This window comes from Acanthopagrus latus, chromosome 23, assembly GCF_904848185.1.
Source record: "Acanthopagrus latus isolate v.2019 chromosome 23, fAcaLat1.1, whole genome shotgun sequence".
Classification (NCBI taxonomy): Eukaryota; Metazoa; Chordata; class Actinopteri; order Spariformes; family Sparidae; genus Acanthopagrus; species Acanthopagrus latus.
The window spans coordinates 23937976-23961208 of NC_051061.1; the positions used below are offsets into that span (position 1 = coordinate 23937976).

The 23233-nt window shown below is 41.7% G+C and overlaps 2 protein-coding genes across 3 annotated transcripts; both read left to right on the forward strand.

The window, feature by feature from the left end:
- Window positions 1-109: 109 nt before the first annotated feature.
- On the forward strand, window positions 110-15611 carry fus (FUS RNA binding protein). The gene is made up of 16 exons (XM_037088208.1): window positions 110-134; window positions 412-610; window positions 1309-1333; window positions 1985-2169; window positions 2267-2453; window positions 2540-2763; window positions 2933-3119; window positions 7318-7352; window positions 10446-10481; window positions 11311-11420; window positions 11659-11788; window positions 12131-12229; window positions 12808-12982; window positions 13713-13810; window positions 13895-14027; window positions 14929-15611. Exons 2-16 carry the CDS (start codon window positions 424-426, stop codon window positions 14966-14968), a joined length of 1851 nt encoding a protein of 616 aa, XP_036944103.1. The 5' UTR covers window positions 110-134; window positions 412-423; the 3' UTR covers window positions 14969-15611.
- Window positions 15612-16481: 870 nt separating this feature from the next.
- On the forward strand, window positions 16482-22895 carry LOC119013560 (globoside alpha-1,3-N-acetylgalactosaminyltransferase 1-like). 2 transcript variants are annotated; one of them, XM_037088221.1, is made up of 11 exons: window positions 16482-16651; window positions 16774-16887; window positions 18845-18877; window positions 19228-19263; window positions 19876-19929; window positions 21310-21342; window positions 21431-21565; window positions 21645-21777; window positions 21988-22183; window positions 22279-22498; window positions 22588-22895. In XM_037088221.1, the coding sequence occupies exons 2-11, from the start codon at window positions 16829-16831 to the stop codon at window positions 22727-22729; spliced, it is 1041 nt and encodes a 346-aa protein (XP_036944116.1). In that variant the 5' UTR covers window positions 16482-16651; window positions 16774-16828; the 3' UTR covers window positions 22730-22895. The 2 variants fall into 2 exon arrangements, with proteins under 2 accessions (XP_036944116.1, XP_036944115.1); XM_037088220.1 differs by lacking the exon at window positions 16482-16651 and having other exon boundaries at window positions 16693-16887.
- The last annotated feature ends 338 nt before the right edge of the window (window positions 22896-23233 follow it).

Consider the following 23233-nt stretch of genomic DNA (forward strand, 5'->3'; position numbering starts at 1 on the left):
TGCACCAAACTCCAAAGGATATTCTTAAATACACAGTATATTTTGTTCTAAAAAATTAAACCAAACCAAAACATTTGTACTTTTTCATTGTTAGTAAAAGCTTCCTGACTTATGAACTCCCTGTTACTTATGAGGTCTGTCCTACATGCTGCTTGGTTTTAACTATGTCTTTTATCTTACACCTTATTTTTCTATTTATTTTCTATCTAACTTTATGCATATTTGTCTGACTGGATTTCCTGTAAAAGTTGCATCTTTAAGTGTTGTAAAAGGTGAATTTCCACCGTGTGGGATAAATTAGGAAAATCATTTATTATAGGGAGTATTTTAGTTATTTTTTATTGTTACACCAGCTGGACCTCAGTAATGAATTCACTTCCTTCCTGTTTTTAACACGTTAAATGACAACAGAAGGTGGAATCCATGGACCGGAGGACAGGGGCCGCTGTCGCCCCGTGTGGCCGCAGGAGGAACTGCAGGACTGGACTGCTGCATCCATCTTCCTCCTCCTCCTCCTCCTCGGTTCAGTCCATAAACAGCGGGCTGTTTGACAGATTTCGTTTACAGTTTACAGGCTGTTTCTTCTTGTACGTCTTGATGGCGTCTAATGGTAAGAAAAACAACGATCTTCTCTTCAATGCGATCGATATTTTTAACAGCAGCCTGGTCGGATAATATTAGAATTAACGTTAGGTAACAGTAGCCGGTGCCGAGATGCTAACAGCTGGTTAACGGTTACCGATGAGGTCGGTTGCTGTTAGTTATTAACTGTCTGTCGTTTCTGTTTAAATATCGGGCGTTTTGTCTACTTCTAACTAACTCCTCGGTGATAATACAGGAACAGCGCACAGCCACCCCTCACCCAGCGGAGGCAGGTAAACCTACCGGCTAGCTAACACTGACGGACCGTTACCGTTCAGCTGCCGGCACGGTTAGCATGTAGCTAGCTGTCAGCTAGCTTAGGTCGCTTGTGCCACTGACCCAGTTTGAGGAGGCGGAACCGCCTGTCGGTGATGGAGATCCGATCATCGATAGGATGACGTGTTTAAAATGTCAGCTCAAAATGTCAGACGTTTTTACACGTCTGGTTAAATGTTCATTAGAAGCTGATGGTTTTATTTAATAATACGTGACATTAAAAACTGGCTCATTTAATATCTGCTCGGTTAGACCACAGCACAGAAAACAGAGTCCCACTGACTGAATGTTGTTGTTACACTCACTACAGTGTACTTTTATTGTTGAGGCGGATTCCAGTGACTTTTAGAGATAGAAATATATTAACTCTCCATTTTATTTGCTCCGCAGATTATTCCCAAGCGTCCTCTCAGGGGTAAGTGACACAAAATCACACATAAACTACAGTTTCTTAGCTTGGTGACTGGAGATTTCCTAGACTTGCTTGTTCCTGAGTAAAGATTTGACAATTCATCCATTCTTACACTGATGGTGGCGGCTGCCATGCAAGGCGCAGACCTGCACATCAGGGGAAGTGTGCGGTTCAGTATGTTGCCCAAGGACCAGGGGAATCTAACCAGCGACCTTCAGATAACAAGACGCTGGCTCTACCCCTGACCTTTTCTTTCAGTACCATACAAAATATTTTGGAAATAGGGTCCCATGGCGTCCACTGGAAAGGGCGGGACTTCGGCACCTGGGCAGAGACATGCAGTGTAGCGTGACAAGATTACTGTTATTTTTACTGCATGTTCTGAGAGGAGAGATAACTTCTAAGAGTTTTAATTCAACAACTCTTGTTTTAGCTACAGAATATTAAAGTCATCCATCTTTGCTCACTGCATTGGAGCAAAAATGGGACAAAAAACAAAATAAAAATGTGAATTTTCAGTATCAGTATCCCCCAGATTTAAGGCAAGAGGAGTATGTTCATGTTGGATTTATAAAACGTTTATATCCTTGAAAGTCATGGGAAAGTGCTCATTCTCAATGCAGTAAGTATGTTCATGTTTGTTTTTTCGTGCAGTTATGGGTCCTATGGTGGTGGAGGTGGTGGAGGAGGTGGAGGAGGTGGTGCTAACCAGGGCTACGGCCAGTCTTCTGGACAGAGTTACAGCCAGCAGGGCTATGGAGGCTACAGCCAGGGCTCTGACAGCAGCCCCGGCTCCTACAGCCAGGGAGGGTACAGCGGCTATGGTCAGCCCCCGTCAGGTAGACGAAGACTCAGTAACTGTTCAAAACCTCGCAGTCAGACTGTCAGTCACACGTTGTTGTGTCGTTAACTTTGACTACATGTTCTATCTCTCAGGAGGATACAGTTCTCCATCTTCTAACCAGGGCGGTGGTGGCGGCGGCGGTGGTTATAGTCATTCTGGTCAGTCCTACGGTTCTGGAGGCTACAACAACAACAACCAGCAATCCAACATGAGCTACAATCAGCAGTCATCCTTCTCTGGATACAGCCAGCAGCAGCCTCCACCTTCGTCCTCTTCAGGGTGAGACACTATCAGCCTCTGCTTCTCTATTTCTCATTAACAAACTCAACTTCATGATTTGTGTTACTTTTACTTTTCTTCATCAGCTATGATGGCGGCTCACCGACTTCTGGCTACAACCAGCCACTGAGTGGTGGACAGAGTGGTGGTGGTTACAGCGGCAGTGGTGGTCAGTCTGGTGGTTACGGAGGCAGCGGGAGCCACCTACAACCATCCCAACACGGAGGAGGTCACTACAACCAGCCTCCAAGCTACAACTCCCCCCCTCCACAGAGCTACAGTCAGCAGAGCCAATACAGTCAAGGTGGAGGTTAGGCATGAGTTTATGTTTTTATTGTGTAGGCTGTGTGTTTGTTTTTGTATTCTGTTGTTCTGAAATGAAGTTGATAACAGGATAAAGATGTGCTCAAGCGTCACAGGAACTGCTTCTTTGTTAGAAAAGCTCTCAAAAGGGTCTGATTGTCTCAACTCTCTCTCAGGATACGGAGATGAAAGCCCACCATTGAGCGCAGGAGGTGGAGGGTATGGTGGTCCCGACGGAGGATACGGTCAGGACAGCCGCGGTGGCAGGGGCCGTGGGGGATTTGGAGGTCGAGGTGGTGGCGGCTATGATCGCGGGTTTGACCGAGGTGGTCGAGGTGGACCAAGAGGGCGAGGAGGCATGGGGTAAGTGTGATCAAGCAGTGATGTACAGTGATGCATGTAAATGTTTTCCTCCCCTCCGGTTAAAAATAATAAGAGCAAGCTGCACTTGTAGCTACTGCGAAAGCACATGAGCGGTGTGTTCTGATGGGACAACGTTTCCCTCCCTCTTGCTTTTGAGGAAAATGAATCCTGGGGATTCTTAAATTGCCAAAAACTAATTAAACATGTTGTGTCTGCAGTGACGACTGCATCAATGTACTGGACTGTAACACAGGGAGAAGCTATGTGTCAGTATTATACGGTGAATGTCTCATCAATGAGCTACTGTGTACATTATAATTAAAACTGAGTCATTTATAATCAGTTGATTACTTAATCACATGCAATGTGAAACATGAGTCTAAAGATGTGTGAATTCTCTGAACTAATGTGGTGATCAGGGCCTGACACTTTCATATCCCAACAAGAAAATGTGCTCCCGAGTTGAAAAATTAGCAGAGGATTTAAGAAATAAGGGGTCAAAGACAATGTGTCAAATTATGTTTTCTTTTTCTGAAAAAGGAGAACAATGAGAGGTTTACAAGCAAAATAATTCAGTTTATTAAAAAAGATTCTGCTTCAAAGTGTATTAAATAATTCTATAATCATTCTGTGTACTATACTCTGGTTCCTACACATCATCAATGGTAAAATTAAACACTTTTAGAGCATTTTCAAGGTGCATTTGAAAGCTTTTCCAGCACCTTACAGCTCTGGCAGATTAAGTATTACATACAGACAAAATGATTATTTGTCTTCCATCACATTCAGTCGGCTGTTTGTGCTGTAAACAACCACCATTATGTTTTGACGGTGACATGGTTGTGACTGTGTCACGTGTCTGTTCACGCACTCGGCATCCTGAATACCCCGAGTGAACCTATAAAACAATTACTCAAGCAAGAGCTTTGCTATGAAATAAATGAAGTTGCTATTTTAAGCCGTTTCAGCTTCAGCTTTATCCTCAATGCTCCCTGAAGCCCTGAAGCTGCTCCTCCACCGCCTGGTCACTTCAGCTCCCTGTTATACATTTCATCTGTGAAAACCTTTAGTGTGTGAAGCAGAACCTCCACTCACTCATTTGTGCAACATTTTATATTTGGTTTGCTTAGAATAATTTGTTAAAACCACATAAAGGAGATGAACCATAAGTACGATAGTCAGATCAACCTGACATGATACCACTTCCAGGTAAAACATGTTGCCAGGCCGACTGGACGTCAACACACTGAACCTATTCTCATGTCTTGATAGCTGATCTGAAATCTGAGATGCCAAGAGCTCACCAAAGGAAACCTGGGCTCTGGCTTCAATCACAACATGAGTGCAGTGTTTTAAATGACAAGCTGTCTCTAAACTGGGAACATTCATGGTTGACATGTAATATACAGCCGGGGTTTGGAGTCTGCTGTGGAAGGTTCCTGTGGCTGAATGCTGGTCAGAAATCATATCCTCAGAGACTTCATTATGATTATTACCACCAAAGGGCAGTTGTGTGACTAATGTAAAGCATTTAAAATCGATCCTTGAATGAAAGCGCTACAACATCACCCAGGAGAAGTCGTTGCATTGGGTGCAGCAGTTCAGTTATGGCCTTCTCCCTTAATTATCTTAATCTCTGCTTCTGTTGGAAATCTTACAAAGTACACTGTTGTTCTGAAACCTGACCCCTCGCTCACTGTCAGTCATGAGGAAAGTCCTTCTTCAATGATTCTTTACAATAACAGAAAGACAAAATGTGGGAAGGAATGATGGAAAAGTCAACATTTCAAAATGTAACTTACAGGCTCAGACAGTAAACTTGTGTTAAAGCTTGTGATATCTATAATCTGCACTGCTGAAGTGTCTCATTGTAAATGTTATACAAAAAGAGACAACAAGAACAACAACCAAAAATCCCTGTTTACACTGAAGTGGAATATTAACCATATGATGGTGGTATTTCATGGAGATTTGGTTGTATTATTAATTATTAATTGTTAATCCCTTATGGGGCAAATTGTGTTGTATATGGTGCATGGTGGTGTTGCTGCAGGTTCCTCTACAGTCAGTCTGTATTACACTTAATATAAAATATTTGTCCTGTTAGAGTTCGTGCTGCCTTCTTATATTATAAACACGCAAAAAAACAAAAATTAGCTTGGTACTCTCTCATGTTTGAACAAAGAGATTGTAAAAGGACAAAATATTTTTTACAGAAATTGTGTTATGACCTGCATGAGATCTAGGTTATGAACAGAAGCAATGACACAAAACTGCAATGAATTCATTTTGAAAATAAATTAAAATCTGTTGAACATGAAAAGTAAAAGCAAAACACACAACAAGGTAGCAAATTCATTTGTGTAGTGGTTGTTGTGTAGCTTAAGAGTTGATTGTGACACAATGTGCTTTCAGAAACTAGTTTGTGATTAGAGAAGACTTTGATCATTTAACTTTAGTAAACAGACTGAGTCAACTTAAGAAAGAAACATATATAAATACAGAGAAATTGTTCATTGACTGGTTGGAACAAACTTATATAGACCCAAGAAATCCCAGAACAAAAGTAATACAACAACATACCATCACTGAATGAGTAAAGCTTTGAAGCAGACACGGGTAAGTTGATGTTTTTGTTTTTCTTGTAGCGGGTTCTTGTAGTTTGTAAGGTCATAATGTTGGTGATGAGGTCACAGACAAACTAGTTTGTCATTTCATTGTATGTTCTCTCATCCATTATGGACAATATTTAAATCACCTTCCCCACCATTACGATAATTAGAACTCAGTCCCCGTCACGGTAGTATCCTTTAGAAGGCGGACGACACAAAGCATTTATTTATAATGGAGATTTGATAATGGAGGAACATGTGTGATTAAACAAGTGACTGCAGCTTGTCCTACCACACCTCCGTAGTTATCATGATGTGTCTGTACTGTTGATAAAAGGCACAATATGAGAAAAGTGTAAATTAAAGGGCCGTCCACACCAACAACTGTAACTATAACGATAACTATTGCTGTCAGGTGTAAACAACATCTTTGAGATCACCTTCAGAGAGATTGGATGGATCATAGAAACACTGACAGCCAATCAAACTCCATCTGATACGACAGGAACATCAGTGAGCTTGATTTTAGACACTTTGTTTTACAAAATAATGTTGCAGGAGTGTTTATGATTACTGATGTCCTCTGACAGTCACCAGGATAACTGATTCTGAGCACATGCTCGGCGCCACTGTTTTACAAATCGTTATGGTTGGTCAGTGTGGATGTTCACATCGTTAGGGTTGTAGTTATCATTAGATCGTCCTTGTTGTGGAAGGCCCTTAAGTCTAAATTCAGTTGAAACGTTGTGTTTAATACAAATCCAGCTAACCTGGCTTATAAGCATCTACACACTGTAAAGTCTGAAACCAAAATGGTGTTTTTCCTCCTCACGAGTCGTGTAGTGGCAAGTAGACTGTGGTCTTGGTTCTGCCCACACGCTAACACGCCACGATACATTACCATCGCCTGCTTTTCTCACCTGTTACCACCACCTTCCCAACCAGCCCTGACAGCATCACTGTGTCGTACTCTGCTTTAATCAATCTTTGAATCTTCTCCTAGGCTTTTACCTTCTCTCCAGGCTGGCTTTCTGCTCTTAAGCCACCATGTGGGAAATTGCCAAATTGGGGAAGATTACAGACAGTTAATAGCGTTCTTTTAGCTGGAGAAAATAATTATTTAAAATAATTTGAGATATCATGAGAAAAGTCTCAACAAAGACCTGTTTTTGGATTTGCTGCAATTTGTGTATAGAGTAAAGGTTTTCTGAGACCTAAAAAAAACATCCATGAAGGGATCAAAGGCATCGATGCTTGGCTTGGTTAATCGACACCAAATCAAGTTATCTGATGAAATGAAATGGGTGTATACAAGTCACTTAAAGACTTGAAGGGTAACAATGGCAAATTTCAGCTGCTTGTGACAAAAAATGACAAGGTCTTTAAACTGGCCTCTTGTCCTCGAGGTACATCCAAGAGACTCTGAACAAGAATAAGCAGGGGTTCAGCTGGACAAGTGCCAAATGATGAAGAGGGGTGGGTTTAATTAAGAGACTGTGAGAGTGAAGGTTACCCGCAAGAAATGAGAGAAATCGCTGTCAGCACCAGCCTTCAATGTGTGTCGTTTCTCTCTTCCTCCTCATCAGAATGGGCGATCGTGGAGGATTCAATAAGTTTGGTGGTAAGTGACAAAAAAAAACACAATTATAAAAGAGGTTTGAGTTCGAAGGGTCAAGTTAAAAGGAGGGGAGATGAGTGAACATAAAGCATGATGTGAGTGGAAAGAGCTGTTAATTTAAGAGAGGGCTGAAGTAAAAGTACAGTTGTGTTTAAGCTGCTGCACTGACTGCAAGGTAGAGTGTGGTACGTAATGTTCACATAATGAAGCCTGACAGGTAAGACCCCTCAGTAGAGTTCTCAACGGGTCGGGCTGGCCCAACAAACCCGACTGGACCCGCTGTGTGATGTATTCATGCCTATTTCCATCTGCTATCTCTCTGATCATGATAACAAATGCATGAGGAAAACAATGCAGACGCCCGGGGGGGTTGGGTTCGGGCAGACAATTCATGCTGGTGTGTCGGGCTGCGTCGGGTTCGGGCTTAAAAACCCGCGGGTCAGGTTGTAATTTTCAGGCCCGTTGAGAACTCTACCCCTCAGGGTCGGGCCGAGGGAGGTGGCCTTAAAATCATATCACAAGAGTGCTGACTGCATAAAATAACAGACAGATGTCAGCCGCCCCTGCCGATTGGCAGTGCATCACTCCGCCTCACTCCAGACTATGAACTCTCGTCGACTCCGGGTGTTTATTCTTCCAGAAGCTCGGTCTCCGGCCGAGAGGTCCAGTTAAGTGACGGGAATGATCTGAGGTGCAGCTGAGCAAACAGCTCCACAACGTCACTGTAATTATGTGCATTCTTAAGCATTCATATGATTTAAACCAGTGAATTATATAAAAATTCATCCTTCACTGTTGACGTGAAGGGATAAATTAGGTATAGAGACCAAAACTGTTTTTTGGCTATGACCGATTTCATTTTTTATCATGTGTTTCTGTTTCTTACATGGGCTCTTATAGGGATCGACTCACCTTTGGAGCCTCAAGTGGCCATTTGAGGAACTGTAGTTTTGGTGCTTCTGCATTGTGCCGATATAAACACAATTAGATTTTTCATCATTAATCATCAGTAATGTGGATGTAATAATGAAGGGGGTCAGAAAGTTGAACAGTCTGGTAAACTCAGACAATTACATCACCTTACTGTAATGTAGCCTCTAAAACCAGCAGACAACACCTGTGACAAGAGACAAACTATAGAAGGCATCACAGTAATGATATAGTATGTATAATGCCGAGCTCTGAGCGTTGGTCTTCTATGAGTGATCTTGCTGTGTTTGATGGTTTTGTGTGACAAGTCAACAAAAAATTGTGATTTAAAAATAAAAAATGGGATGCTGCAGGTTGAGTGTCGCACATGAGTGGATGAAATGACATTTATGTTCTTGTAGTGTAAGAATGTAAGAACTTTCCCACGTAAAGCATGCCTGTGAGATTAGAGGGAGGCTTTTAACTGTTCAAAGGTGAACAGTAAAACCGGTTTGAGAAGACTGGTTTGATTAGCATGTGGTTCACAAGATGTTCACAAGATGTGAACCACATGCAGAGCCACCTTTTACTGTTCCTTACACTGTTCCTTTTAAGGAGAAACAGACTTCAAAGCAACAATTTTGGAATGGAACAACTATTCTATGTTTAGTTTGTAGTTGCATTGTTATCCATTGGTTAAAATTAATGTGTCTAATACAAAATACATAGACAGTTGAAGGAAAGCAATGTAAAATAACTAAATGATGATGGCCAGTGAGAATAAAATCAGAAGTGCCTCTAGATTTGTTCTAAGTCAAAAGTGGACATGACACCACATAGCCGAGCCTTAAAAGAGAAATATTAAGGAGGCGAAGGCAACGGATAATCTTCCAAAGATGGCTGTGTGTGGAGATGGTGGGATACGGATTTGTGTTTTTTCTGAGATTTAATGACTGACTCCCAGAACCTCCATGACGCATTGCAGGACCAAGCATATGAGTTAGGTCACATGAAAACAAGCTTCTCCTCCTGTACTTTTAATGTCAGGTACGGTTGTTGTACATTACATGTATTTATCAAGTGAAATTGACGCTTTAAATCTAAAGACATTCATATCAGCCATGGTAACATGGCAGTAACACGTGAAATCACTTTTGAAAGACAGTGATTGTGGTATAAATGCTGTCTGGTCAGTTTACTGAGTAACATTCTTCGATGTAAAGATGAATCATCAGTTAAATAACCTCCGTGTTGCTGTGGAAAAAGGTTCACTGCTCTCAGTCACTTCTTGTCTGATTGGTTGTGGGAGTGATTCAAATGTTGTGACGATGGAAGAGGTTTGGCTTTCGGCTTCTGATGACAGCTTAGCTCCAGAAACTCTGGTAAGCTGCCAATGACACGGAATTCAGTCTGTCCACCAAAAGCCGACGTCGAGGGGTGTTTTATGTGGGAAGTTGGTTTTAAGTTTGCGTCACGGTTGACCTGCGTAACAAAACGCTTTGAAATCTGTCACTTTTACAAAATGACAAACACGATGGTCACATGTCCAAGATGTGTGTTTGGACAATTTCCAAGAATCTTTTGATAAGCTGTATGAAACCAAACTAAACCAAGTATTGATTGATGGACAGGTTGAAAGTCTACATGCTCTAAAAGGGGATGGTGTTGCTAAGTGTTTGGACGTGGTTCAAAGGGATGGCAATGTTTGTGTGAAGGAAATTATTTATAGCATATAAACTGAAGAGATCAAACTGAGGAGTCTGATCTGCATGAAGAGTCATCGAGTTAAACATGGCTGTGTTCAAAAAACAAACACACCTAACAAACCATTGAAGTGTGATGATGTGAGTTTTTGGTGGTTTTCCTGATGCACAAATATTTCAAGGTAGTATCTCGTTCGATCTTGTTTCTTACACCTGTTCCTGGGATTTAAAGATAATGTAAAGGACTTATTGTCCTGCAAATGAAAGAAGTGGTGAAATAATGACGTTTAAAAGACAGAATGGTAAGATGTGGATTATATTTTGACAGTTACATGTCTGCACCTTAGATCCTAACTGTACACAGAGTGACTAGAAACGTTACCTGTCCAGTTTTGGTTTGGAAGAAGAAGACTTTTTAGTATGTTTATGTGTTTTATCATTTGCTCTTTTCCACAACTAATTTCTGTTTCCTTGCCCTCTCAAGGACCAAGAGAGCCAGGACTTGGAGGGCTGGGCTTCAGTAAGTTTTGTACTTTTTCTTTTCCTCCCTGCCAGCAATAGCACCCAGTAATTTCAGCCATTCATGTGACGTTTGACAGAACACTGGCAATGCGAGTTCTCATCAGTGTGATTGATGACTGCGTGGGTACTGTTCACTTTTGAACTGGTACAGGAACCCGACATTCAGTACCCAACAGTAGCTCTTTGTGGTGGCTGAGTGTTGGCGAATGCTTATAAAAATGCGAGGCTGTTGTCCACTAAGACAAAAGAGAGACCAGTTATCTTCAACAACGAATTCTCGAACTTGCTTAGACATGACATGACATGATTTTTTCAGTATGGCAAGTTTTTCCTTACTTGGATCGACAGAGGATGTCGCTCACTGTACAGATTGTAAAGCCCACTGAGGCAATGTGATTCTGATTTTGGGCTGTATAAATAAAGTTGATTTGATTATCTGAGGTTGTTGATGAAATCCTCAGAGTCTCAAAATGTCCCAAAACTATCAAAAATGCTAAGCCAATGTCAACCATGACAGTAAAAAGAGCTAAGTTATGTCCAACGACAGCTCATCTTACTGGCAGATTAATTTCCTGAAGTAATGTTGACGTTGTTGGTGCCTTGCTTAAAGGTTTGTTGTCTGTGGATGGAACAACCCTATTTGGTCCAAAAAGATAATTTAATGCTGCCTTACTGCCAAGTTAAGGACTAAAATCAACTTTCTTTTAGTGTGAGTCAGTTACTATAGGTCAGAAGGGGAACCACACAGTCGTAGTTAAACATTTAAACCTGCCCAGTGTTGGCTTCTTGTTGCTCTGTTAACATCTCCTCCTGTTATCCTCCAACAGTGCAAGACCAGGATAACTCTGATAATAACACCATCTTTGTGCAAGGCCTGGGAGATGACTTCACTGTTGAATCAGTGGCAGACTTCTTTAAGCAGATCGGGATCATTAAGGTATATATCTTTATGCATTATATGCAGCTGATCACAGCAGTCAGTTCATCACTTCATCCACGGACGTCAAGATGAACAGCTGGACAGCTGCTGAGATCCAGGAGATGCAGCGTCTCCTGGATCTCTGCACCTGACATGTTTCTGCACCTGGATCATTTATTTTATGTCTCCTAAATGCTATCGTGTGACGTTATTCACTCACTGCATCGTCCCTGTCTCCTCCTGTCCGTCCTCGTAGGTCAACAAGAAGACGGGCCTGCCAATGATCAACCTGTACACAGACAGAGAGACGGGGAAGCTGAAGGGGGAGGCCACAGTTTCCTTCGATGACCCCCCCTCAGCTAAAGCCGCCATCGACTGGTTTGATGGTGAGCTGTTTGTCTTCATCACTTTGGTGCGCTCACTACTCAACACTTAATGTGTGATTGCAGACAGTGCAACATTGTATTTGCAGTGTGTTTAGCAATATTTGGGTTAAAATATCATTCTCAGCATATGGGGGCATTTTAAAGCTTTTTTCTTTCATACACATGCTGTATATGACTCAAACCTTCAAGGTGATCACAGCTGCTTTGCTCCTTAAATGACATAACTACAAATGTTTTAGTCACATTTTCATTTTTCTTGTATTGCGTTAACTGATGTGCTTCATCCATTTTGTGATTTAAAGCTCATTTATTTCTTGCCTGATTCCTTTCTGTCGTCAACAGGCAAGGACTTCAATGGAAATCCCATCAAGGTGTCTTTTGCCACCCGCAGAGCTGACTTTGGAGGCCGAGGTGGCATGAGAGGAGGTCGGGGACGAGGTGGTGAGCCTGGTTTTGTTGTTGTTTGTTTTTATCTTTCTGTAATAGTAATGTAAGATGTGTTTACAATCTCCTGTCTCACTGGAAACAAAGAGCAGTGTAGTCTGTAGTCCTTAAATCTGGTAATCAGTTAGCATTTAAGCACATCTGGCTCCCTCATCTCAAAGTCTGAGAGTTTGTTGAATTGATTGTCCCTCAAATGTGTGAAATAAGGTGTGTGGTCACCACAGGCTGAAGATATTTACATGCTTTGTTCTATGACACAAGATAAAACATTAAATGTGCAACAAAATGTAATTATAAAACTCCTCCGTGTGCTAACAACAGTTAGCGGTTGCTAACAAGTGTCTGAATGAGACTACAGAGGTTGTCGGGGACATTAAACGTCCTCACAGCGAACACGGAGACTCATCTACTCACTAGTCCGTCTGTACAGGCCACTTTAGTCACACACTGTTCGAACTTTAAGCTTCACAATTTAAGCTTGGAAATCACAAACGTAAACATCTGATCATTAATGATGTGAAGGCATCACTGGTGGCACTGACAGAACAGCTGACTGCTTTGGTTCTTTGCTCTAGGGCCGATGGGTCGGGGTGGATTTGGAGGGGGTCGAGGTGGAGGCTTCCCAGGAGGCAATGGAGGAGGAGGAGGAGGAGGAGGAAGTGGTGGAGGTGCAGGAGGAGGAGGAAGTGGTGGAGGTGGAGGAGGAGGAGGCGGCCAACAGAGAGCCGGAGACTGGAAGTGTTCAAACCCGTAAGTCAGAACTTCTCACTTGCAGAGGGACATGGAAGTAAAGTCTTTTTCATGAAATCTCACTTTTTATACTAGTTTATATTTGCAGAAACTGTGTTCCTAATACAGCTATTCAGATACTGTAAACAGATTGTGTTGTTTTGGTAACAGAACACATGACAGATAGATCGCAAACAAAGTATAATTCAGCATGTGACGACATGAAAGAGAAACTTCAACATTTTCTTAAAACTCTCAAAAATGCACTTTTAACACACTTGAATCACTAAAACTTCACATTGTGTCAAGAAACAAATGTTGTTATTGCTTCACAGAGAGGATTCACATCATTCTTTGTCCTGCACAGATAAATGGTGGCAACCTAATTTCCCCATTGTTCGCTAGTTTCGTATCATTTACACACATCAGATTTAACCTCTTTTTGTTGATGATACAAAATGCAAGCCGAGCCCTCAGTCGTGCTGACAGGATTAGGCAACTCAGAATAAATCAGGAAACCAATATGAGTCTGTACGTCAGTGAGCTGGACAGCTTTTTACAGTCACGCATGTGAGGATATTCACCATTACCTTGATTCATGATCATCCTGATAATGAAAATTCAAAGAAATTCAGAGTGCTTTTTATAGTGACTGGCAATTAATTATTTTATTGTCCCATCCCTTAATATAATTATAAGTTATTTTCAAGAATGCACAACAAATTCCAATTTTTATTTTGTGTCTCTTCAGCAACTGTGGCAACCTGAACTTCTCGTGGCGTAACGAGTGTAACCAGTGCAAGGCCCCGAAACCTGAGGATGCTGGCGGGATGCCCCCGATGGACAGAGGTTAGACGCGTCATTAGAATGGAGTAAAACTGGCTGTTTCTGTCAGAGATTTATAAATCGTGACCAAGTTTTTGTTGCTGTCAGGAGGTTATGGAGGCGAGCGCAGAGGCGGGTTTGAGCGTGGCGGCTTCAGAGGTCGAGGTGGCGACCGCGGAGGTTTCAGAGGGGGGAGAGGAGGCGACCGGGGAGGATACGGCCCTGGGAAGATGGACGCAAGGTGAGATACACTCACACAAGTGACGGAGGACAAACTCCACAGTCCTCTGTAGTGTAAAAATAAGTCCAGCTGAAGCCTGTATGAGGATGATCACAGCAGCATATAAAATGGCCCAAACTTGTGATTTATGTGAGTGAATATTCTACGGACTTTTCACATTGAGTTCAACTTTGACTTTTAACAAATGCTCAAATAAGTTGGTGTTGTCAGAGCTGACAGTCAGAGCAGGACAGTCCAGAACGGAGGAAGCTGTCGTATCTCACCAGCTGTGTGACACCATCCAGTTTTATTAAAGCTCCTCTGTCAGAATATAATTAACAAGTCTGTTAATTGTGAGTTAGCTTCAAATGTAAACTTTATTGATTCTCCAGCAGGGAATCAGGCAGTTACAGTACACACAGCACTGGTGACTAGTGTTGTACTTCAACTAAAACTGCAATACCATCTAAAGCAAAGTGACATTGTCGTGAGAGAAGTAGTAGAAAGTAGCGCATCAGCACAGAATATCATATGATTATGTATTTAGATTTGTCTGTTTTAATATGAAGGTATGATGTTGTACACAGTGTTTAAGCTCCAGTTGCTGAGAGAGTATTGTCACTACATCACACTTTTTTCGGTGTGACCTCAAACCAGAGACCCTGATGACCAAACGTGTTTCCACCATGTTTGTTTTATCTGAAATGATTCTATCATGAAAACGGAGTTTGTTTAATGATGATACAGTCACACGAATTAGATTAAATACTCTGCCATCTCTGGGTGGATGTGACATGAAGAAGTCATGTTTTCTTTGTTCACCAGCGTGTTATTTACTGTTCCAACACACACATCTGTCAATATGTGGACGCAGCTCATTGGCTGGATGATGATTATGTCATCGTTGTGTTGTTTTTTCCAGGGGTGACCGCAGACAGGAGCGGCGGGGCCGTCCATACTAACTCACACGTCAGTACAGATACCATATGTGAACCGTCGCCCGGCCCGGCCCGGCCCGGCCCGGCCCAAACCGTCACCTTTTATATAACTGTGTGTAAACTTTGATCCTCTTTATTCAGTGTGCAGAAAAGTGTCTGGCTGTGTTTTGTTTTGTGTGTTCTTCACATCTGTCCACTTCCTTCTGCTGCTCAGTGGGGCCTCATTTAGAAAAACTAGAGTGGATATTCGTAGAGTGCATACCTCCGCCAAAGCCCTCCTGGATCTGTTTATTTATCCGGATCCAATCAGAGAGTTAACAGAGTTTATTCCATCCTTCAGCCAAATTTTGTGGAAATCCCTTCAGTAGTTTTCACAGCAGGATTACATGTAAGAGCAGCAACTAACGACTGTTTCCATCCTCAATAAATCAGCAGCATCACTCTGGTTCTTAATACTCTCACTCAAATCTTCAGCATATTGTTGGAAAAGATCATAATTTATGATCAAGTAAATCCACTTTATTAAATGAGGTCTCATGTCACTGCAGATGTTTAGATAGAACTGTTGTTGTTGTATTTATTATTTATGAGTTGTTTTGTATTGTGCATGTGCTGGTTTTCAGATGAAAGTGTTGAAACAACCAAATAAAATGTCTGACAGGCTCGACTGGTAGAATCACTCTTCTTTGTTTCAGCTGTACATTAATCAGATTGAAGCAACAGCGTTTTAATGTTTGCCTCACACATCACTTCTTTCTGGTAATGTTGGTCTTGACACCGTTCCAGTAACTGGATGAACAAGTCAAAATCCTCTTAATCATCTGTCAACAGGTTGCATATCTTACAGCAGTGCTGCTGGCAGTGTTAACGGGCAACAGCATTTCAGTTATGTTCGAACCAAAAACTGAGGCAAGATTATTATTATTAGATAAATATTATTATTAACTTATTAACCAGTGATGAGGTGGAAATAAGATGCAAAAAAACATTTTTTATTTCTTTACACTTTATATTTTCTTATTTCTGTAGCAGAACCGCTCTTTAATAACAGGAGAGACAACAGACATGTTAACTTACAACTCGTTTAAAAGAAGAGTCTGGTTGGACCTGACGAGTCGTCAGTAAACTCAGAACATGTTGATAACCTGAGTGAAATCTTTTGGTGGAGCAGCAGCCCCACAGCTCTGCTCTGACAGGTGGGTTATTCAGGTGCGCTGCAGCTGCTTTATTAACCTGAACTTGTGGGATTAAAGACTGAAGTGAATAGCAAACTTCATCATGGTTCACAGTGTTAACAACGATGACTTATCTCAAAGTTTACCTGAGACTCACGCTAAGTGTCCATCACTGTTTCTTCACACTGAGAACCAGAATAACACGTTTCCGAACATTTCTTTACGTTGCAGCTTTATGTTTCTCGCCTGTTCGGCAGCATTGTTCTCTGTAATGGGTTAACTGGTTTCTCTAGAAAAGGTGATTTGAACTCTTTTCTAACCCTATGGCACCATTTTAGGTTGAAATTAAAGTTTAATTCACTTACTGTTAGTGTTAAAATCCTGTTTTCTACTGCAGACTTCAAACTGTTTCAAGATGTAACTTCTGCAAGTCAGTGCGTGCTGATATGTTGGAATCAGGTGAATGAAGGAGGACGTGATACCTGTATGACAGGAGGGAGGGGACAGAAACCCTGCTAACCTGACATCTCAGGTAATACAGTCAGCTGCCACAGTTGCACAGCCGCAGTTTGAGTTTCCTTCTTCTCAGGTTTCTGGGGATTTCTTATTGTTCAGCAAACCTTTATCTGAAGTGGGGCCTTTTGATTTACACAGAACAATTTATCTGGATCAAGGTTTCTTCAGGACTGTGCTGGTCTGACCCACTGAGATGCACTTCATCGTCACCAAGACTCTGACTGTGGTCCTGCTGTCAGCTGTGGTGCTGGGGTGAGTACATGTACGACTGCTGCCACTGTTACTGCATCTTCTGCTACTACTTGTCCCCTGATGTGGGACTAATTAAGAATCATGTTATTATAGTAACAGGGCTGAACGAGTCTGTTCTTAATGAGAATCCATAATTTGTCCCATTATTTTTTTGGGACAAATTGTCTTCAGACAGACAATAAACTAATTATCAGCTGCTTGTGAGTTTAACATCAATTTATCTGATAGTTATTTTCACAGATCATTGATAAATAATGACTTAGTCTAAAAACAAATGTGAGATGTTCGTCACGTCTTCCCTGAGTGAACAAACCCAAATGATTATTTCTTTCGTTCTTTAAAAGAAAAGCAGCAAATCCTCATTCGAAGAAGCTGGAACCAACAAATCTTCAGCATTTGTGCCAGAAAAATGAGTGAAAACGATCATCAGAGTTGTTGATGATTAAACTTTTTGGTTCTCTCATCAGTTATCGGCTCATTCTGGTTTATTTATTTCAATAAATAAAATAAATAAGGCGGTTCTGTAAGATGCAGTTCACCTGCCCTCAGGCTCACTGCAGTATTGTTTAGACAAAATACATGAAATCTGACTTGTTTTATCACAATAATCAAACAAATGAAGGAGTGACTGGTGTTTATTCATGGGTTGATGGAATTATCTGATAACTTTGTGTGAATGATAAACTGGAAAATCCACTGGGTTATTGAAATGCCTTGTCACGATGCTGGAACTGGATTTTTTTGATGGCACAAAAGTGAATGTGAAGTCACTGAGACGGGAACTGAAATGCACAGAAAATGAAGGCGGACAGTTAAAGAATAAATCAAATGTTTTTTACAAATAAAAATAATTACGATTTATTAAATTGTTCCTGATCATATTTCTAAAACTCTTGCAACAGCTCTGCCTGTAATACATTTTATTATCATTCAATAATGTTGAATGTTTCTAATGAATTTCTCATTTGAGCTCAGATGAAATGAGACACGGCAGCTCTTGACTGTAAATGTCTGAGTGAATCTAAAACTGGATGAACAAGTACTGAAGTCTGTTTAATCATCTGTCAACATGTCAGGCTTCTGGATTCCTCGTTTACAGTCGTGCCTGGTTTTCGAGGGATGAAGAGCCTCAGCTGTCTTTACTTGAACATGTTAGCTGATCTCCATCTCCTCATACCTTATTTTCACTATTTTTCCCCATTATTTTATTTCTTTACACTTTGTATTTACTCATTGTGAATACAATGATGTTACACCTTGTGATTTCTAATACTGTTACCGACCTGCGTTACACTTTCTAATTATTTTAAGGTTGCATGTCTTACAGCAGTGCTGCTGGCAGTGTTGACGGGCAACAGCATTTCAGTTATGTTCGAACCAAAGATATTTTTTATTTCTTTATACTTTATATTTACTTATTTCTGTAGCAGAACCTCTCAGCCAAAGAACTGTGTACTTTTATAACAGGAGAGACAACAGACATGTTAACTAACAACTAGTTTAAAAGAAGAGTCGCTGGTTGGACCTGACGAGTCGTCAGTAAACTCAGAACATGTTGATAACCTGAGTAAAATCTTTTGGTTGAGCAGCAGCCATTAGACGGTACACTGAAAAGTGAGTCACAAACAACAGCACCAGGGTTGGTACTGTGACTGTTTTACATAACGTTAACCACACATTCATGAGCTCATTCCGGATTTGAATGTGAAACGAAAGATTTCCTTCTACATTTTAATATGGGCAGATGGAAAAGGTGATTCTGCTCAGGTGCATTTGTGGTGTTTCCGGGTTCTGTTCTAGAATAAAGTCTTTTTGTATAAAGTGTTTTTGTCATATATATTACACACACACACACACACACACACACACTTATACACAATTCCTGTTTGAATTGTGCCATGAATCACAAGTGATCCTCTACATGATGATGAATGATTGTTTCTGTTTCAATTCACAGAGTGTTGTACTGCTTCATGTCTCAGTCCGACAGGTAACACACACACACACACACACACACGCACACACGTAATAAGGTATTCAGGTTTTGTATATTTTACATCCCCTTTATTTAAAGAACAAAGTCGACACAGAATATTCAGCTTCTCACATCTCTAAAGTTGTTGATGATTAAAAAAGTAAAATGTTGTTTAAACTGAAACACTGAGAGTTTATATTTAATATCATGAAGCCAAAAGCTGAACGTCTGAAATCATCAAATATAAAAAAACGATTGAACTGATTGTACGAACAGTTGCTAATTAATTTCTAACAACTAATCACACAGACAGATTGTGACAGAGCGTGTGTGTGTGTGTGTGTGTGTGTGTGTGTGTGTTGCAGAGAGTCCCATGTGCAGGAGATACCAGCTATCTTCAGGTTGGTGACAGACACGCTCCTATCACTGTGCAGGTCCTATGTGTTCACCTGAGCCGTTTCCACTGTACTTCTGTGTGCATCTTATGCAAAGTGTTAGCAGCATATTTCCATACGACCAGAAACCTGTTTTCCAGACACAAAGTACACAGAAGAGACAGAAGCAGGAAACAAGTTGACGAGCTTTTTGTTTAATGAAAATGTTTTCTGATCCTCCAGATCAGTGCTGAGATTTTCTCCTGTACTGACTGAATGACACATATCTGACTTTTATTGGATTTTAGGTCTCCTGGTAATTTATAATAAAATGTACATTTAACATAAACAGCAGTCAGTCGAAAGCAAGGTTGAGGTTGAGGTGTGATCGCCTGGTGACAGATGGCAGAACCACAAACACTGAGATGTTCCTGAAGTCACAGAGAGCTTCACTGACGTCAGGAAACAAAACCTGCCTCTGTCACTACCTGCAGTCTGATTCAACCAGGACTGTTCAACTGTGAAACTGAAATACAAACAATACTTTCCCTTGGTTATTAATGATCAATATGTAAGTGTCACAAACTAATGCTGATGATCGTATGTGTGTGTGTGTGTGTGTGTGTGTGTGTCCTGCAGATATGCTGAGCTTTATGCTAGCAGTCGCAGCTTCCGCCACGTGGCTGCTGACCAGTAAGTGCTCTGTTCAGTATCCTTGTTGAGTTGTTTTCTTACATTATCTCAAATGTTTTCAACAATGTTCAAACTTGGAAACTTAAATTTTATTCAAGGTAAAGCTGCGTTTCCTCAGGTCGCCCGTCGGTATAACTTCCAGGAGAGGGTCAGAGAGAGAGAACGGAAGTCAGCGAACATAACATAAACATTAGCTTGTCCATGAACATTTTGGTGAACATTTCGGACAGATTTCATCAGCAATGGCTGTTAAACAGTGAAGACAAACATCCCACGCTGCTTACATCCTCTGCTTTCCAGTGAGAGCCCTGGTAGCTGAATCGCTTAAAACTCTGAGTTCCCATCTTGACATGAACTATTTACAAGTTTGAAACCAGTTATTATGTAGGGTTGTCATTCTGTGAGTTCATGCTGAGTAGGTTAAGAATGTGGGAGTGTCATGGACGATGTTTTGCAGTTCATCGCTCGGATCATTTAAACGCCGTCATTACAGCTGTGTCCTGTATTTAAGTGACAAAGAAGAGCAACGATCATGAAGGGATCATGTAGGCCGTGGAATATATTTTACAAATACATACAATAGAATCAACCCAATGTTTACTTTTGTCCGCCATGTTTCAGCCTCATGTGAACTTGTGTGAAATTTTCTCTGATGTTACAAATCGTTGCTCTGATTAGAGGAAAAACATTATTCTAAATATTGCGACATCACATAAACACAGTAGAGACAACTCTGTATTATCTGTTGAAGTAAACCTCTCAGTATCGAGGAATTCTGGGTAATGAAATCCTTAGCAGTGAAACAGAAATATGCTTGTAGGGTCCTGCAACACTTTGGTGCATTAGGTTAAGGGCTAATGGAGCTAAAGGCCCCCAGACACCATCCAGACATCCAACTTAACTATTTCAGACAAAAACAGCTCCATACTAAACATGCAGCGAGGCATTACCAAACGAACACAGATTAATTTTGTCCTGGACGGACATAATTACAACTAGTCTCATGCCAGTACTGCAAAACATCAAAACAAGAAATGACAGAATGGAGTGCGTAGAAAACCAATGCACACACAGTATTCTGCCCCTCCCACACACCGCGCTGATTCGCTAGCACACCACCAATCAGAGGGTCCAATGGCTCAGACAGCTGACGGCCCTCCTCAGACTTCGCATGTTGAATCGGATCAGACATCGTCCGCGCGGCTCTGAAAGCTTCCAACGCAGCTGAACACACCAAACATATTTGTTCCCGACCTCGTCCGAGTCTCTCCAAACGCGTCAGACGTCCAACGGTTGGGCCGGTGTGTTCCTGCATTAACAATGCTAACAGAGCTAACAGTGTGAACAGCTCCTCAGATTCTGGTTCTGTTTGTGTTCCAGGCAGAAGTATGAAAAGCCCAGTGTCGTGAAGGGGTAAGCATCACCTGCTGTTGCTGTCTGAGCGTCTCCATGTTGTTGACATTTGTATCTTGGTAATGTCAATCTGTGTCTTTGATCGTAGTCGTACCGACGTGATGACGATCACGCCCTGGTTGGCTCCTGTCATCTGGGAGGGAACCTTTAACCCGGTTCTACTCGACAACATCTACAGGCCACACAACATCACTGTCGCAGCCACTGTGTTTGCTGTTGGGAAGTAAGTTTAAAATCATAACGCTGTGGTTTCCACGCCACCCTAAATGCAGCATTCTGGTGACGGCTTGTGTCCTGCACAGATACGTCAAGTTCCTGAAAGAATTCCTGGAGACGGCAGAGCAGCACTTCTTCGTTGGTTTCAATGTGAACATGTATGTGTTCACTGACCGGCCAGTGGAGGTGCCACCAGTCAAAATGGCCGCCGGCAGACAGGTTAACACACGTTTAATAAAAAGATACAGTTACTAAAGCCACTGCAGGTTCAACAGATTCATTACCAGTAAAAACAACCTCACACTCACCTCAGCTCTTTAACTCTTCTACCTTTTGGAGTTTTGGTTTATTTTCAGAGATGAGTTATCACAAAAAGAACATCAGTTCTTCTGAACTTTTCATTTCCTTCTTGTCTTCGTCCCCATTCAGCTGTTGGTGCGTTTGGTGCCCAGCTCAAGCCGCTGGCAGGAGATCTCTGCCCGAAGGATGGAGATCATACAGAAGCTGATTGAGGATGAGCTGGTTGACCAAACCGACTACATCTTCTGTCTGGACGTTGACTCTCTGTTCCACGCCCGCTGGGGGACCGAGTCACTGGGTGACCTGGTCGCTGTGATCCATCCTGGTCAGTAAACAGAACTGGCCCTCCAGCACCAAAATCACATTTGTAAACGTGGCGCCATGTGTGCAGTTTGTTCCCTCTTACCTGTGTGTCTGCAGGTTACTTCAAAGCTGATCGCGGCGGGTTAGACTACGAGCGGAGGCCTGCATCCAGAGCCTACATTTCTCCTGAAGAGGGGGACTTCTATTACTGTGGGGGGGCCTTTGGAGGCTCCCTGAAGGAAGTGCGCCTGCTCGCCAAAACCTGCTACGAGAACTTCAAGGCTGACGCCAAGGAAAACATCGAGGCTATCTGGCAGGAGGAGAGTCACCTGAACAGGTAAGCAGGAGAGAGTCTTCTGAGCAGGTGATGACCCTGACTGTGTTCTCTGATGACTTACTGAATACTTCCTGTCCCTTTGTGTTCAGGTACATGTGGGTTAACAAACCTAGTAAGCTGTTGTCACCTGAGTACCTGTGGCAGGACTTTGCGGCTAGAGAACCTGAGATTCAAATCGTCAGATTCTCTGGAATTGTCAAGAACTATGCTGACATCCGACCCAACAAATGAGAGTCCTGACTGAAGTGGCCTGTGTTTCTTCACAGCGTAACTGAAGATTCTCTCCTCTTTGGATTTAACTGACCACATTCATGTTATTGTCTTTATTGACATGTATTCATGTCTATCTGTATTGTTAAGTGTTTTTTTTTGTTTCTTTTGTTTCATATTATTTGGTTTGTGTATTTTCTATTTATCTAAATTTTCATAAAATAATATTTTTAATGCACAAATGGAAATCGGTAATCGACTCGTCAGGGCTTCCCCACAACGAGCAAGCTGCTGCAGGACAGTGATGAGCTGTGTTCTCTACTCAGTAGAAATCCAGCTAAGCTAGCAGTTGTTTGATGCCTTGAACTCTTTGCTGGGACCCTATTTGTACTGTTGCTGAAGTCTGGTGCTGTTCTGAGCATTATTTGTGGCTTTTTGATGGCGGTTTCTCGGTGGAGGCATAGACTGCAGTGTTTTGTTATCGTGCTGTCTTTTTTGAGGTTACTAATACAACATAAGATAGAG